The following is a 12,144-nucleotide window of genomic DNA, read 5'->3' as shown; positions in this document are numbered from 1 at the left end:
TCCCTTCATTTTTTTGAGCAGTATATTAAAGGGGATATTTAAACACAGCTAGGAGGAAAGTGTTGCCTTTGGTTTAGAAGAGTCTTGCTATAGCCAGAGTGTCAGCTATTGTGTGAAATAGAAAAAAGGGGCCTTCATTGCATTGTGGGATGCTATGAGGCTTGAATACTTCTTGACTTCAAAACTAAAAGGTAATTCATGACACAGGATAATGCAGAAAAGTGTATAATATGTATAAAACCTTCTATAATATTTCTTACCTTGTCTATTTGAGGGTGCCAGTGCTCGTCATGCTGTGTCTTGGCCAGTGTGCTGTTGATGCGTGAGAAGACGGTGGGCTTGGTGAGGTACAGAAGAGACGGGTCCAGGTCAAACGTCTCTGCTACCACTGCCTGGATACGACCACGCCCCTCCCTGGAGGTTGGAAGTAGTCAATCAATCCTCATTTCAAATCAACCAATGAAAGTCAGTCTATCTATTAAAGAAAATTGTATTTATACAGGGCTTCTTATAAATGTGCTGAACAGTAACCTGGGCCCGTAAATTGTATTCACAGACAAACAATTGAAATGCGAAACCAATTTAACTTTTTATTTTTTTTATACTCAGTAAATTTAACCGCAAAAGTTATTTTATGTGCACTACATCAAGACACACAGACTTTTATTTGCAACAAATCAATTTGATGGAAACACATCTCTGGTTGGAAAATGAGCATTTTGTGTTGTATGCATATTTTAGAATATTTGCATTCAAATATTTTGCAAATTGAATGGAAACCTAACTAGACACACACACACCAACATGTAGAGTCGGGTGTCCTTTTCAGAGAAAACATCCATTATCTGCTCCCCGAAGTACCTGTCACCAGCCACCACCAACCACCAGCCAGCCAGAGAGAACAGAACAGGGATATTAGCATCTATTACCATCCAGCAACCCAGACAACACAGTGCACAATTACCCAAGAGGCCATGACAGAGAAGCTATCCAAACAGAGCAGGATAAAGAAGCAGGCGGATTGCTATGCAGGAGATGCCACTGTTATGATCGCCAGATGGAGTGAGTGACATCATTAATGGTTAGGTTAGTTAGGGGAGAGAGAGAGAAAGAGAGAGAGAGACCTGTAGATGTTGACAAACTGCTTCCCCATCGACAGAGCCCCAGAGTGCAGGTCCAGGATGGAAGCCTGGCGAGGCCAAAAAGAGAATGAGAAAACATGCAAATTATTAGGAGTCTACCTCTCTGTCTACCTCTCTGTCCTTTACTTGTTATTGTTGTTTTGTCAGCTACCCAAGGATACGCTGCTCTCTCTCACTAATCAATAAATAAATCATGGTTCTTTATTCGTGTTCTGTCAGCTACCCAAGGACACGCTGCTCTCTCTCACTAATCAGTAAATAAATCATGGTTTTTTATTTGTGTTCTGTCAGCTACCCAAGGATACGCTGCTCACTCTCACTAGTCCCCTGCTGCTTCCACTCCCCTCACAACAGTACCTTAACAGGCCATGAACAACAGGTCTACATGGGGAGGAGGGGAGAGAGGACGGAGAGGGGTCAACCAAGCAGCCATGAACAATATCATTACACAGTAACTACATCAGCCCATCAGCTGAACTTTGGATATTGTGCTCATAAAACTATGGTTGAACCACCCTGACCTCTAGTGGAGACAGAGGAAAGATACAACTGGAGTCTGAGCAACAGTCTTCATCCGAGCTCTTCCCTGGTCCTGTTTAAGTTCAAATAATTCTTACTAAAAGTAGATAGTCACCCTCCATCTGAGCCAGCCCCCTCTCTGCCAACCTAAAGGAGTAGATAAGTGACAGAGAGAAAGAGAGAGAGATAGGAGGTGAGGGATTCTGAACTGAGGGCCATGGCCTCCTCCCTGCTCACTGAGTTGTCTGTGACGGCTCGGCCACACGTCTGAGGAGTGCATCCTGGGTAAAAAAAAAGAGTATCTTACATCAGCTGCAACATCCCAATAGAAACTTCCGCCTGCCTGTTCATCTTTGTTCAAATCACCACTAGAGGGAAGCCAATGCACAGGAATGGCTGAGCAGTTACAGTGGCAAGAAAAAGTATGTGAACCCTTTGGAATTACCTGATTTCTGCATAAATTCAAATTTGATCTAATCTTCATCTAAATCACAATAGATTTGTGTCTATATTGAATGTATAATTTAAACACTCACAGTGTAGGTTGGAACAACTATGTGAACCTCTAGGCTAATGACTTCTCCAAAAGCTAATTGGAGTCATGAGTCAGCTAACCTGGAGTCTAATCAATGAGATGAGATTGGAGATGTTGGTTAGAGCTGCCTTTCCCTATAAAAAAAACTCACAAAATTGGAGTTTGCTATTCACAAGAAGCATTGCCTGATGTGAACCATGCATTGAACAAAGGAGATCTCAGTAGACTTAAGATTAAGAATTGTTGACTTGCATAAAGCTGGCCATCCTGCAAAGATGACTGCAAGAGCACAGCGCAGAATGCTCAATGAGGTTAGGAAGAATCCTAGTGTCAGCTAAAGAAAGACTTACAGAAATCTCTGGAACATGCTAACATCTCTGTTGACGAGTCTACGATACGTAAAACACTAAACAAGAATGGTGTTCATGGGAGGACACCACGGAAGAAGCCACTGCTGTCCAAAAAAAACATTGCTGCCATCTGAAGTTTGCAAAAGTGCACCTGGATGTTCCACAGCGCTACTGGCAAAACATTCTGTGGACAGATGAAACTACAGTTGAGTTGTTTGGAAGGAACACACAACACTATGTGAGGAGAAAAATGGCACAGCACACCAACATCAAAACCTCATCCCAACTGCACAGTAAGGTGGATGGAGTGTCATGGCTTGGGGCTGCTTTACTGCCTCATGGCCTAGACAGCTTGCTATCATCGACGAAAAAAGGTATTCCCAAGTTCATCAAGACATTTTGCAGGCGAATGTTAGGCTATCGGTCCGCCAATTGAAGCTCAACAGTAGTTGGTTGATGCAACATGACAACGACCCAAAACACTGAACTAAATCAACAACAGAATGGCTTTAAAAGAAGAAAATACACATTCTGGAGTGGCCCAGTCAGAGTCCTGAACTCAACCCAATTGAGATGCTGTGACATGACCTCAAGAGAGCAGTTTTATAAAGGTTTTCAATTACAAAAAAGAAAACGCAATTGAATACATTCCTGAAAGGCATCAGGTAAATGAATCCACGAATTTTGCATATTTAAATGACCGTATTCAGAATTTTATTCCAGCCTTGCACTAATGCATCTAATTCAACAGAGACCCTGTCTGACCAGGGTCTCTGTGACGTAAGGCCAGGTAGAGCCAGGTGAGAGTCACCACAGCCAGGGCTGACACCATCACTACTAGCAGAGAGCCTAGTGGTTAGAGCGTTGGACTAGTAACCGAAAGGTTGCAAGATTGAATCCCAGAGCTGACAAGGTAAAAATCTGTCGTTCTGACCCTGAACAAGGCAGTTGTCCAGCACCTCAATCTGTTTACATTGATATGCATGTCTGTTGCTAGTCGCTCGTGGATTGTAGCCAGGGGGCGAGTTCATAGTCATGGTATCAACTTTCAAATGTGTTAGTAGCAAACTTGATAACGGATAAAGGCTTCTTCCATGGTTGACCTGTGAATCATTTATAAAACACAAATGATTGCATGATTATCAAAAAGCTAATTTAATTCCCTTTTATTTTTTTACCAAAAAAAAATGCACAAATAAATGTATGAAAGTAAAAAAAAAAAAAAAAAAAGGTAAATCAGTACCTGCAGTCATCCAGCAGGAACTGGACACATAAAAATAAAATGTAACTTACAAATCTCTCATTCATCGTCTTTCTTTCAAGCAACACAAGGCATCGTCACTCACCTTCCTCTCATTAACTGACAAAGTAGTTAATACTGTCCAGATGCAATGTAATACAGCATTCCTGACAAATATACACATTATTACTAACACATTACAGTCTATGGACAGGAATGTTACCTGAGACAATCTGTAGCGCTCTCTATGAATATTAAACCATGTTCGATTAAGTCCTTTCAAGAGGTTTTGCCTTCCCGGATTCTGTTCGGCACTAAGACCTATGAATGCTGACAGACACATGAACATGCAAGTATTAACATTCAGAAATATTCTTAACTGATCCCTGGAAATCCTTCATGCTTGATTATAGTTTACAGTCACATGCATTCAGATGGATGGTTGTAGTGAGCAGAGTCACGCACAAAACATTCTCACTTGGGTGGTCTCAAACACACCAATGTGTTGCCTATCCTGTTGGCATGTTTGAATGAGTTTCCACACAAATACTGATTACATTTAAATAAAAGGCACTGTAACTATAAAGATAGGTGTGTAATGCAGATACTATACAGTAATGATCATTGTTTTTTTAAGAACAGGCTAGACACCAAACTATGATTTAGTTTAAATCTTCTGTGGAAAACGGCCACTCAAGAGAGCATTTAAGGCCATTTACAGTATCAGGGATAATACTGCTGTAAAATATGTTTGTGTGCATTTCAAGTCTACAGAGGCTTCCTCTCCTCATCACTACTGCACTGAGGGTTCAAAGTCCCCCTCTTCTTCTGAGTCAGTGCTGGGGTCCAGGTCATCTTCCTCCTCTTCCTCCTCTTCCTCCTGTTCCCAGCGACACTGGAGCTCCTCCAGACCCAGGAAACGCTTGAGCAACGAAGCCACCGCCTCCACATCACTGACAAACAGGGAGAAATAAAAACGATCAAACAACTAGTTGTGATCAAGAATAGACAGCATGGCTGATTATACTTCTGCTCCATACCATTCTTGGAATATTCTACAACATTCTCCAATCCTGGGAACCCTGTATTCTGATCCTTTAACACAACATCTCTTCCCCCTCCAGACCCCAGTCGTACCTGCGTCCCCCCATGGTGGCGCTCTGTGTGAGGGGGTAGGAGAAACCTGTTGTCAGTCGCAGCACCAGCAGGTAACCCTTCCCCAGGTAGCGCACCTTCTCCTCCTGAACACACACGGCACGCAGGTGCCTCATGTCCAGCACCACTGAAAGACAGAGACAGGATGAGGGGATGGGAGGAGGGGATGAGACAGAGGCGGGAGGAGGCGGAGGGGATGGGACAGAGGCGGGAGGAGGCGGAGGGGAGGAAGCAGGGAGGGAGATGGGAGGAGGGGGAGGGGTTGAGAGGAAGATGGGATGGGAGAAGACGGAAGGAGATGGGGGAGGGGATGGGAGGAGGGGAAGGGAAGGGATAGAGGCGGGAGAAGGCGGAGGGAATGGGAGGAAGATGGGAGGGGATGAAATGGGAAGGAGACAGGAGGGGATGGGAAGGAGACAGGAGGGGATGAGAGGGGGAGGCGGAAGGGAATGGAAGGGCGAGAGGAGGAAGACAGGAGGGGATGAGATGGGACAAAGACAGGAGGGGCGGCAACGGGAGGAGGGGATGGGATGGTGGAGGGGGATGGGATGGAGACGGGAGGGGGAAGAGATGGAGACGGGACGAGGGGGAAGAGATGGAGACGGGACGAGGGGGAAGAGATGGAGACGGGACGAGGGGGAAGAGATGGAGACGGAACGAGGGGGAAGAGATGGAGACGGAACGAGGGGGAAGAGATGGAGACGGAACGAGGGGGAAGAGATGGAGACGGAACGAGGGGGAAGAGATGGAGACGGAACGAGGGGGAAGAGATGGAGACGGAACGAGGGGGAAGAGATGGAGACGGATCGAGGGGGAAGAGATGGAGATGGGAGGAGGGGAGGGGACGGAGACGGGAGGAGGGGACGGAGACGGGAGGAGGGGACGGAGACGGGAGGAGGGGGAAGAGATGGAGATGGGAGGAGGGGGAAGAGATGGAGATGGGAGGAGGGGAGGGGACGGAGACGGGAGGAGGGGACGGAGACGGGAGGAGGGGACGGAGACGGGAGGAGGGGATGGGACAGAGGGGGGAGGAGGCGGAGGGGATTGGAGGAGGGAGATGGGAGGAGGGGGATGGAGACGGGAGGAGGGGGAGGGGATGGGAGGAAGACGGGAGGGAGATGGGGGGAGGGGATGGGAGGAGAAGGGAGGAGACGAAGGAGACAGGAGGGGGAGGGGATAAGAGAAAAGGGGAGAGACGGAATGGAATGGGAGCGAGACAGGAGGAAGACAGGAGGGGATGGGACGGAGACGGGACGGAAACAAGAGGGAAAGGAGATGGGAGGGGGGGGTGGGACGGAGACGAGAGAAGGGGGAGGGGATGGAGACAGGAGGAGGGGATGGAGACAGGAGGAGGGGGAGGGGATGGAGACGGGAGGAGGGGGAGGGGATGGGACGGAGGCGGGAGGAGGGGGATGGGACGGAGACGGGAGGAGGGGATGGGACAAAGACGGGAGGAGAGGGAGGGGACGGAGACGAGAGAAGGGGGAGGGGACGGAGACGGGAGGAGGGGATGGAGACGGGAGGAGGGGATGGGGATGGGACGGAGACAGGAGGGGACGGGAGGAAGACGGGAGGGAGATGGGGGGAGGGGATGGGAGGAGACGAAGGAGTGGATGGAATGGGAGGGAGACAGGAGGGGATGGGAGGAGGATGGGAGGAGGGGGAGGGGATAAGAGGAAAGGGGAGAGACGGAATGGAATGGGAGCGAGACAGGAGGAAGACAGGAGGGGATGGGACGGAGACGGGACCGAAACAAGAGGGAAAGGAGATGGGAGGGGGGGGTGGGACGGAGACAGGAGAAGGGGGAGGGGATGGAGACAGGAGGAGGGGGAGGGGACGGGAGGAGGTGGAGGGGACGGAGACGGGAAGAGGGGATGGAGACGGGAGGAGATGGAGATGGGAGGAGATGGACGGGAGGGAGATGGGAGGAGACGGACGGGAGGGAGATGGGAGGAGACGGAGGGGATGAGAGGGAGCTGGGAGGAAGGGGGAGAGACGGAAGGGAATGGGAGGGAGACAGGAGGAAGACAGGAGGGGGTGGGACGGAGACGGGACGGAGACAGGAGGGGACGGGAGGAAGACGGGAGGGAGATGGGGGGAGGGGATGGGAGGAGACGAAGGAGTGGATGGAATGGGAGGGAGACAGGAGGGGATGGGAGGAGGATGGGAGGAGGGGGAGGGGATAAGAGGAAAGGGGAGAGACGGAATGGAATGGGAGCGAGACAGGAGGAAGACAGGAGGGGATGGGACGGAGACGGGACGGAAACAAGAGGGAAAGGAGATGGGAGGGGGGGGTGGGACGGAGACAGGAGAAGGGGGAGGGGATGGAGACAGGAGGAGGGGGAGAGATGGGACGGAGGCGGGAGGAGGGGAAGGAGATGGGAGGAGGCGGAGGGGATGGAGATGTGAGGAGATGGAGATGGGAGGAGATGGACGGGAGGGAGATGGGAGGAGACGGACGGGAGGGAGACGGGAGGAGACGGAGGGGATGAGAGGGAGCTGGGAGGAAGGGGGAGAGACGGAAGGGAATGGGAGGGAGACAGGAGGAAGACAGGAGGGGGTGGGACGGAGACGGGACGGAGACAGGAGGAGACGGGACGGAGACAGGAGGAGGGATGTTCCTCACCTTTCTCCTGGCCTCTCCTCCACATGGTGAGAATCAGAGTGTACAGACTGAAGGTCTTCAGCTCGATCACATTCTTGGTTTTATCAAACACTGCCTCCTCCCACTCCTCCATGTTCTGCATGGCCACGAACAGACAGCCCGTCACGTAGAACAGCTTCCACGGGATACTGTCTGGAAAGACAAGAAAACAGAGGGCTGAGAGACAGGCAGAAAATCTGTCTTAATTATGTCAATGATGACTGGCCTAGGTACCAGACTGTTTCTGTATTCAACTAAAGCAGTGACAGGCTGACACTGTAAATCGGGTTAAACCTGAGCTGTAGTATGGTGATACCTGTAAATTGTGTTATATCTGAGCTGTAGTATGGTGATGCCTGTAAATTGGGTTATATCTGAGCTGTAGTATGGTGATGCCTGTAAATTGGGTTATATCTGAGCTGTAGTATGGTGATGCCTGTAAATTGGGTTATATCTGAGCTGTAGTATGGTGATGCCTGTAAATTGGGTTATATCTGAGCTGTAGTATGGTGATGCCTGTAAATTGGGTTATATCTGAGCTGTAGTATGGTGATGCCTGTAAATTGGGTTATATCTGAGCTGTAGTATGGTGATGCCTGTAAATTGGGTTATATCTGAGCTGTAGTATGGTGATGCCTGTAAATTGGGTTATACCTGAAGTGTAGTACGCAGCAGCCAGGCCAATGGACGCAATACCTGTAATCAGAAAAAGGACCGAATGCCTGGTCAATTTATTTCATTACATTCAAATAAATAAATAAATATTTACACAGAATACACACACACACCCTACCTACAAGCAGCGACCAGGAGCGGATGCCAGGTGACCTTTTCAGATGTAACATGTTGGAATTGTGCTCCTCTACCTGCATATACCCCATCTGACAGAAAGACATTACAGTTGTATACAAGAAGGATAGGCAAAAGCTATGTAATATAGAACAACCGTTGCTTACACTTGTAATTATATGATAGGTCAGTGGTTACTTCAAGGAAACAGGGAGAAGGGAGGATGTCTGTCAGGAGTAGGGCTTTTTGTATTTCAGATCTGCTTCCACATTCCCTCATCACTAACTATTTCCCGGTTCAAACATCCGGCATTGCATTCATCCGTGACCATACCTTATTATTAATATTAAACCTACATCCCCAGCGGGTAGTATGTTTTTTGTTGTTGTTGTGCCAAAGCCCCTAAAAGAGAATCCTACTCCAGAGCATCGAAGTACCGTGTGGTAAACTATTTACGATCACTCATAATCTCGCCTATAATACTTTGAATTAAATAATGTGTATCCATACCTATTAATTTTTGTCTTACCTTAGACTCTTCAAAGAAATTCCCGAAAATGATACACACCGGAAACAATGTAACAAATCGGCTTGACGATAGTTAAACTTACATTTAATTTTTAGAGAAGTTTCAATTCATTTCATTTTACAGCAAAAACACACGGTGGTGGGGTGTTGTTTCTTTCCGGGGTAAGTCTTCACTGATTGGATGAGCAGTTTAACGTTGTTGCAATGAGGGGATTCGATTAGTATTTCGCGGGTTCCCGGATAGGCGTGTCTGGCACCGGATGAAAGTTGATAGCATTCGTTTTGGAACCGAGCTGCCTCCCGGGCGTGTGCCAGGTGCCCTGTTCAAAGTGAAGGCGAAATAAACCCATAACAAAATGTACGTAATTAAGCACGTGGAGTAATGAGTAGGATTATGTGTTTTCAGGTGAAAAATGTATTGCGTTTGATAAAAAACGCTTTGACTGCCTTCCCAGTGAAACTTGTTCGAAAATTCTAACATATTTTATGGAAAAGAGACGTATCTCCCCGAACAGTGCACCATGCTGTCGTGTTGACAACATGACTGAGCAGGGCAGATTACTGATCCATTTGAGACGTGCGCTCCCAAAGACAGTCCAGTATGATGATAGGCTAAAACTGCTTCTCCAAACACACTTGTAGGGGACGTTGGCAAACTGAACTCTTGCGTAGGTCATCTACACGTTTAACAGTCGTCTCAAGCCAAAGTGCGCATGTGCAGGTCTTCCAACTCAAAGGCACTCCTTCATAAAATGTTGTTTTAGACAAAAAATGAAAACGTGTATCACTTTCACGAGACTCGAGTAATAACATGTTCAACTATTTAAGACATTGGTTTGAATCTAGGTCGTGCCTTTAGATTTTGAGAAAATTAACTAAGGAATATTTTTTTCTCTAATTGATTTGTCAAAAGCTAAAAACCAAGCATGGTCTGTTTGGATTGTTTCACAAGCGTTCCCGGAAGTCTCGCAATATTGCGCCTATGGGTTTATAATATTGCGCCATAGACCGTTGCACCGTAACATAATAGAATCCGCCCAGTATTTCTAACACCTTGTGTCTCTGATATTTTCAAAAATCACACAAAAACATAGAAGAAAAGACGCACCGTCTCTTTTATTTTCTGTTTATTTGATCATATACTATTTATGTCAAGTCTACGCATACAATTTGATGCACACGTTGGAAATCCAACGTGCAACACACAGAACACGCTACAACTGCTTCTGCAACGCTATGCTGCAAGGCAAACGCAGCGTTCCATTGGAAACCAATGTACTTCTGGTGTACCGAAAAGGTTTTACGCATGCGCTCTTCCATGACCGGTGAACACAATGGAGTCACGTATTCTGAAGTCAAGTCGTCGTGAAAACTTGTCTGGAACCCCCGACTCATTTCAACATTAGCTGGTCTTGTGACCGAAACCGTGGCCGAGTCGCATGTTGACCGTTGTTGCCTTTCAGCTGTATCGTAATCGCTCCAGATATTGCTGAGCAAGCTGTATGAGATCACCTGCTATCTCGAACACTGCATATTACCCCTGCTCTAACTCCCCCTTCTTCTTGAAATGTTTTTCAACTATTTTGTTTAAAGGCAGAACATTAGAAAACGTCCAACCGGTGAGTGCACTGATATAATATTCGCGTATTTATTGAAATATACAATTGTACTAATACGTGGCTGACGGTGGACCCTGGTACAGACGTCATAGACGTAGCTTGTGTCGCCTTCATATACGCTCGGCTTCTGGAGAACAAGGTTGTCTTTTAGGCAAGCTAGAAATTGCACATTTGATGATAAGAAAGGAATATTTTTCTCCTGCCTCCAATTACTGTTTAGTTAGGGATTTAAAACTTACCAGAAAGCATAAGAATAGATCCTTTAACCATATTACCAGGATATAAATAGCAATTTCCACCACAATTGCTGTTTAAATTTGTTCCTGATAATAGGCCTATATGTACTCACAGATGCTTCAACCGTTATTTACCATTTATTACATAATATATCAGACAATTATGATAGTAGATTATTTTTATATAGCGGTATGTTATTTGTGTCTTTTAGTTACTGTATGATATACAATAAGCCAATATTGAATATAGTAGCTCATGGTTCTCCATTCTTTTCTAGCACGAGTGATACTTTATAAATAAATGAAACATGTCGCGAGCTACTCATTTGTTGTTGTTGTTGTTTTAGTAGCCTACCAAGAGCACAGATGCTTTGGGTCTTCATCAACATAGTTATCATAATGTACCTATGTAATAGCTTATAAAAAAGTACGGCTTTATCGCCTGCCTATTCACACATTTGGTGCAATTATGTGTGCTATTTTGTGATGACAGGACACTGTTTTGTCGCCATAGGCAGTTTAAAATCATTATTATATGCTTCGGTTGAGATTAGAAGAATGATCATGATTGGTTAGGACAGGGTTAACAATGTAGAAGTTGGGTGGAGTTGAGTCACACACACACACACACACACACAAAAACAAATACTAGCAATTTAGTTTTGATCTTAGTAGTGGGCAGTTGTCCAAGGAGAATGTGTAGAAATGTTGTGAAGATTCAAGGTCTACTGTTGAGTTGGATGGATAATACAGAGTTAGGTCTACTGTTGAGTTGGATGGATAATACAGAGTTAGGTCTACTGTTGAGTTGGATGGATAATACAGAGTTAGGTCTACTGTTGAGTTGGATGGATAATACAGAGTTAGGTCTACTGTTGAGTTAGATGGCTCACTGACCTTGCTCTTGTGTTTGTGTGAAATCCAACAGCCATATCATATGATAAAAATGTCAGAAGTGAACATGGGAAGACGCAAGGAGAAGTGTGAGAATTGCACTAAACAGGTAAGCCCATGTAATGTTTGTGGTTTCACTGTGCAGTGCGGAAGTGGCTCTCTGCCACAGAGATTGTCATTCCAATCATATCTGGTGTTGCTGAGTGCCTATCCCAGTTGTTTGAGTGTGTTACTTCTAGCATATGACAGTCAAACATTTTATATTGTGTCCAATTCTAACCTTGATTGATGTATTGATTGATCATTTCCAGTGCAACAAGAAGCAAAGTGGTGATGGCGTTAGCTCCCTTCTGGAGGAAGATGTAGCCAACGGAGAGGTCCCTGCCTCCGCGCCTCCCCTCCAGCAGCAGGTGTTGCTGAGTGCCTGTCTGTCCTGTGAGGGCTGTGTGTCAGAGGAGGAGAGCCTTAAGATCTCTCAACAGAACCTGGAGGA

The 12,144-nt window shown here is 46.5% G+C and overlaps 2 protein-coding genes across 6 annotated transcripts in view; one reads left to right on the top strand and one right to left on the bottom strand.

Moving 5' to 3' along the window:
• Window positions 1-3,677: 3,677 nt before the first annotated feature.
• Window positions 3,678-9,214, bottom strand: cybc1 (cytochrome b-245 chaperone 1). Of its 2 annotated transcripts, none has more exons than XM_029703885.1 (6): window positions 8,986-9,214; window positions 8,379-8,466; window positions 8,240-8,281; window positions 7,568-7,738; window positions 4,924-5,068; window positions 3,678-4,739 (listed from the first exon to the last, which is right to left on the bottom strand). In XM_029703885.1, the coding sequence occupies exons 2-6, from the start codon at window positions 8,464-8,466 to the stop codon at window positions 4,580-4,582; spliced, it is 606 nt and encodes a 201-aa protein (XP_029559745.1). In that variant the 5' UTR covers window positions 8,986-9,214; the 3' UTR covers window positions 3,678-4,579. The 2 variants fall into 2 exon arrangements, with proteins under 2 accessions (XP_029559745.1, XP_029559739.1); XM_029703879.1 differs by having other exon boundaries at window positions 8,904-9,211.
• Window positions 9,215-10,027: 813 nt separating this feature from the next.
• Window positions 10,028-12,144, top strand: part of LOC115156422 (nuclear prelamin A recognition factor) — a 28,997-nt gene continuing 26,880 nt past the window's right edge. The window contains exons 1-3 of one of the 4 annotated variants that reach the window (XM_029703862.1): window positions 10,028-10,521; window positions 11,686-11,760; window positions 11,963-12,144. The exon at window positions 11,963-12,144 is cut by the window's right edge and continues 28 nt beyond it. In XM_029703862.1, the coding sequence (XP_029559722.1) occupies window positions 10,405-10,521; window positions 11,686-11,760; window positions 11,963-12,144 (374 nt within the window). In that variant the 5' untranslated portion in view covers window positions 10,028-10,404. Of the gene's footprint in view, window positions 10,522-11,398; window positions 11,761-11,962 lie in introns of those variants that run through there. The other 3 variants (XM_029703857.1, XM_029703872.1, XM_029703867.1) reach the window with 3 other exon arrangements.

Source organism: Salmo trutta, chromosome 2 (genome assembly GCF_901001165.1).
Source record: "Salmo trutta chromosome 2, fSalTru1.1, whole genome shotgun sequence".
NCBI classification, from domain to species: domain Eukaryota; kingdom Metazoa; phylum Chordata; class Actinopteri; order Salmoniformes; family Salmonidae; genus Salmo; species Salmo trutta.
This window is presented reverse-complemented; position numbering and strand designations above follow the sequence as displayed.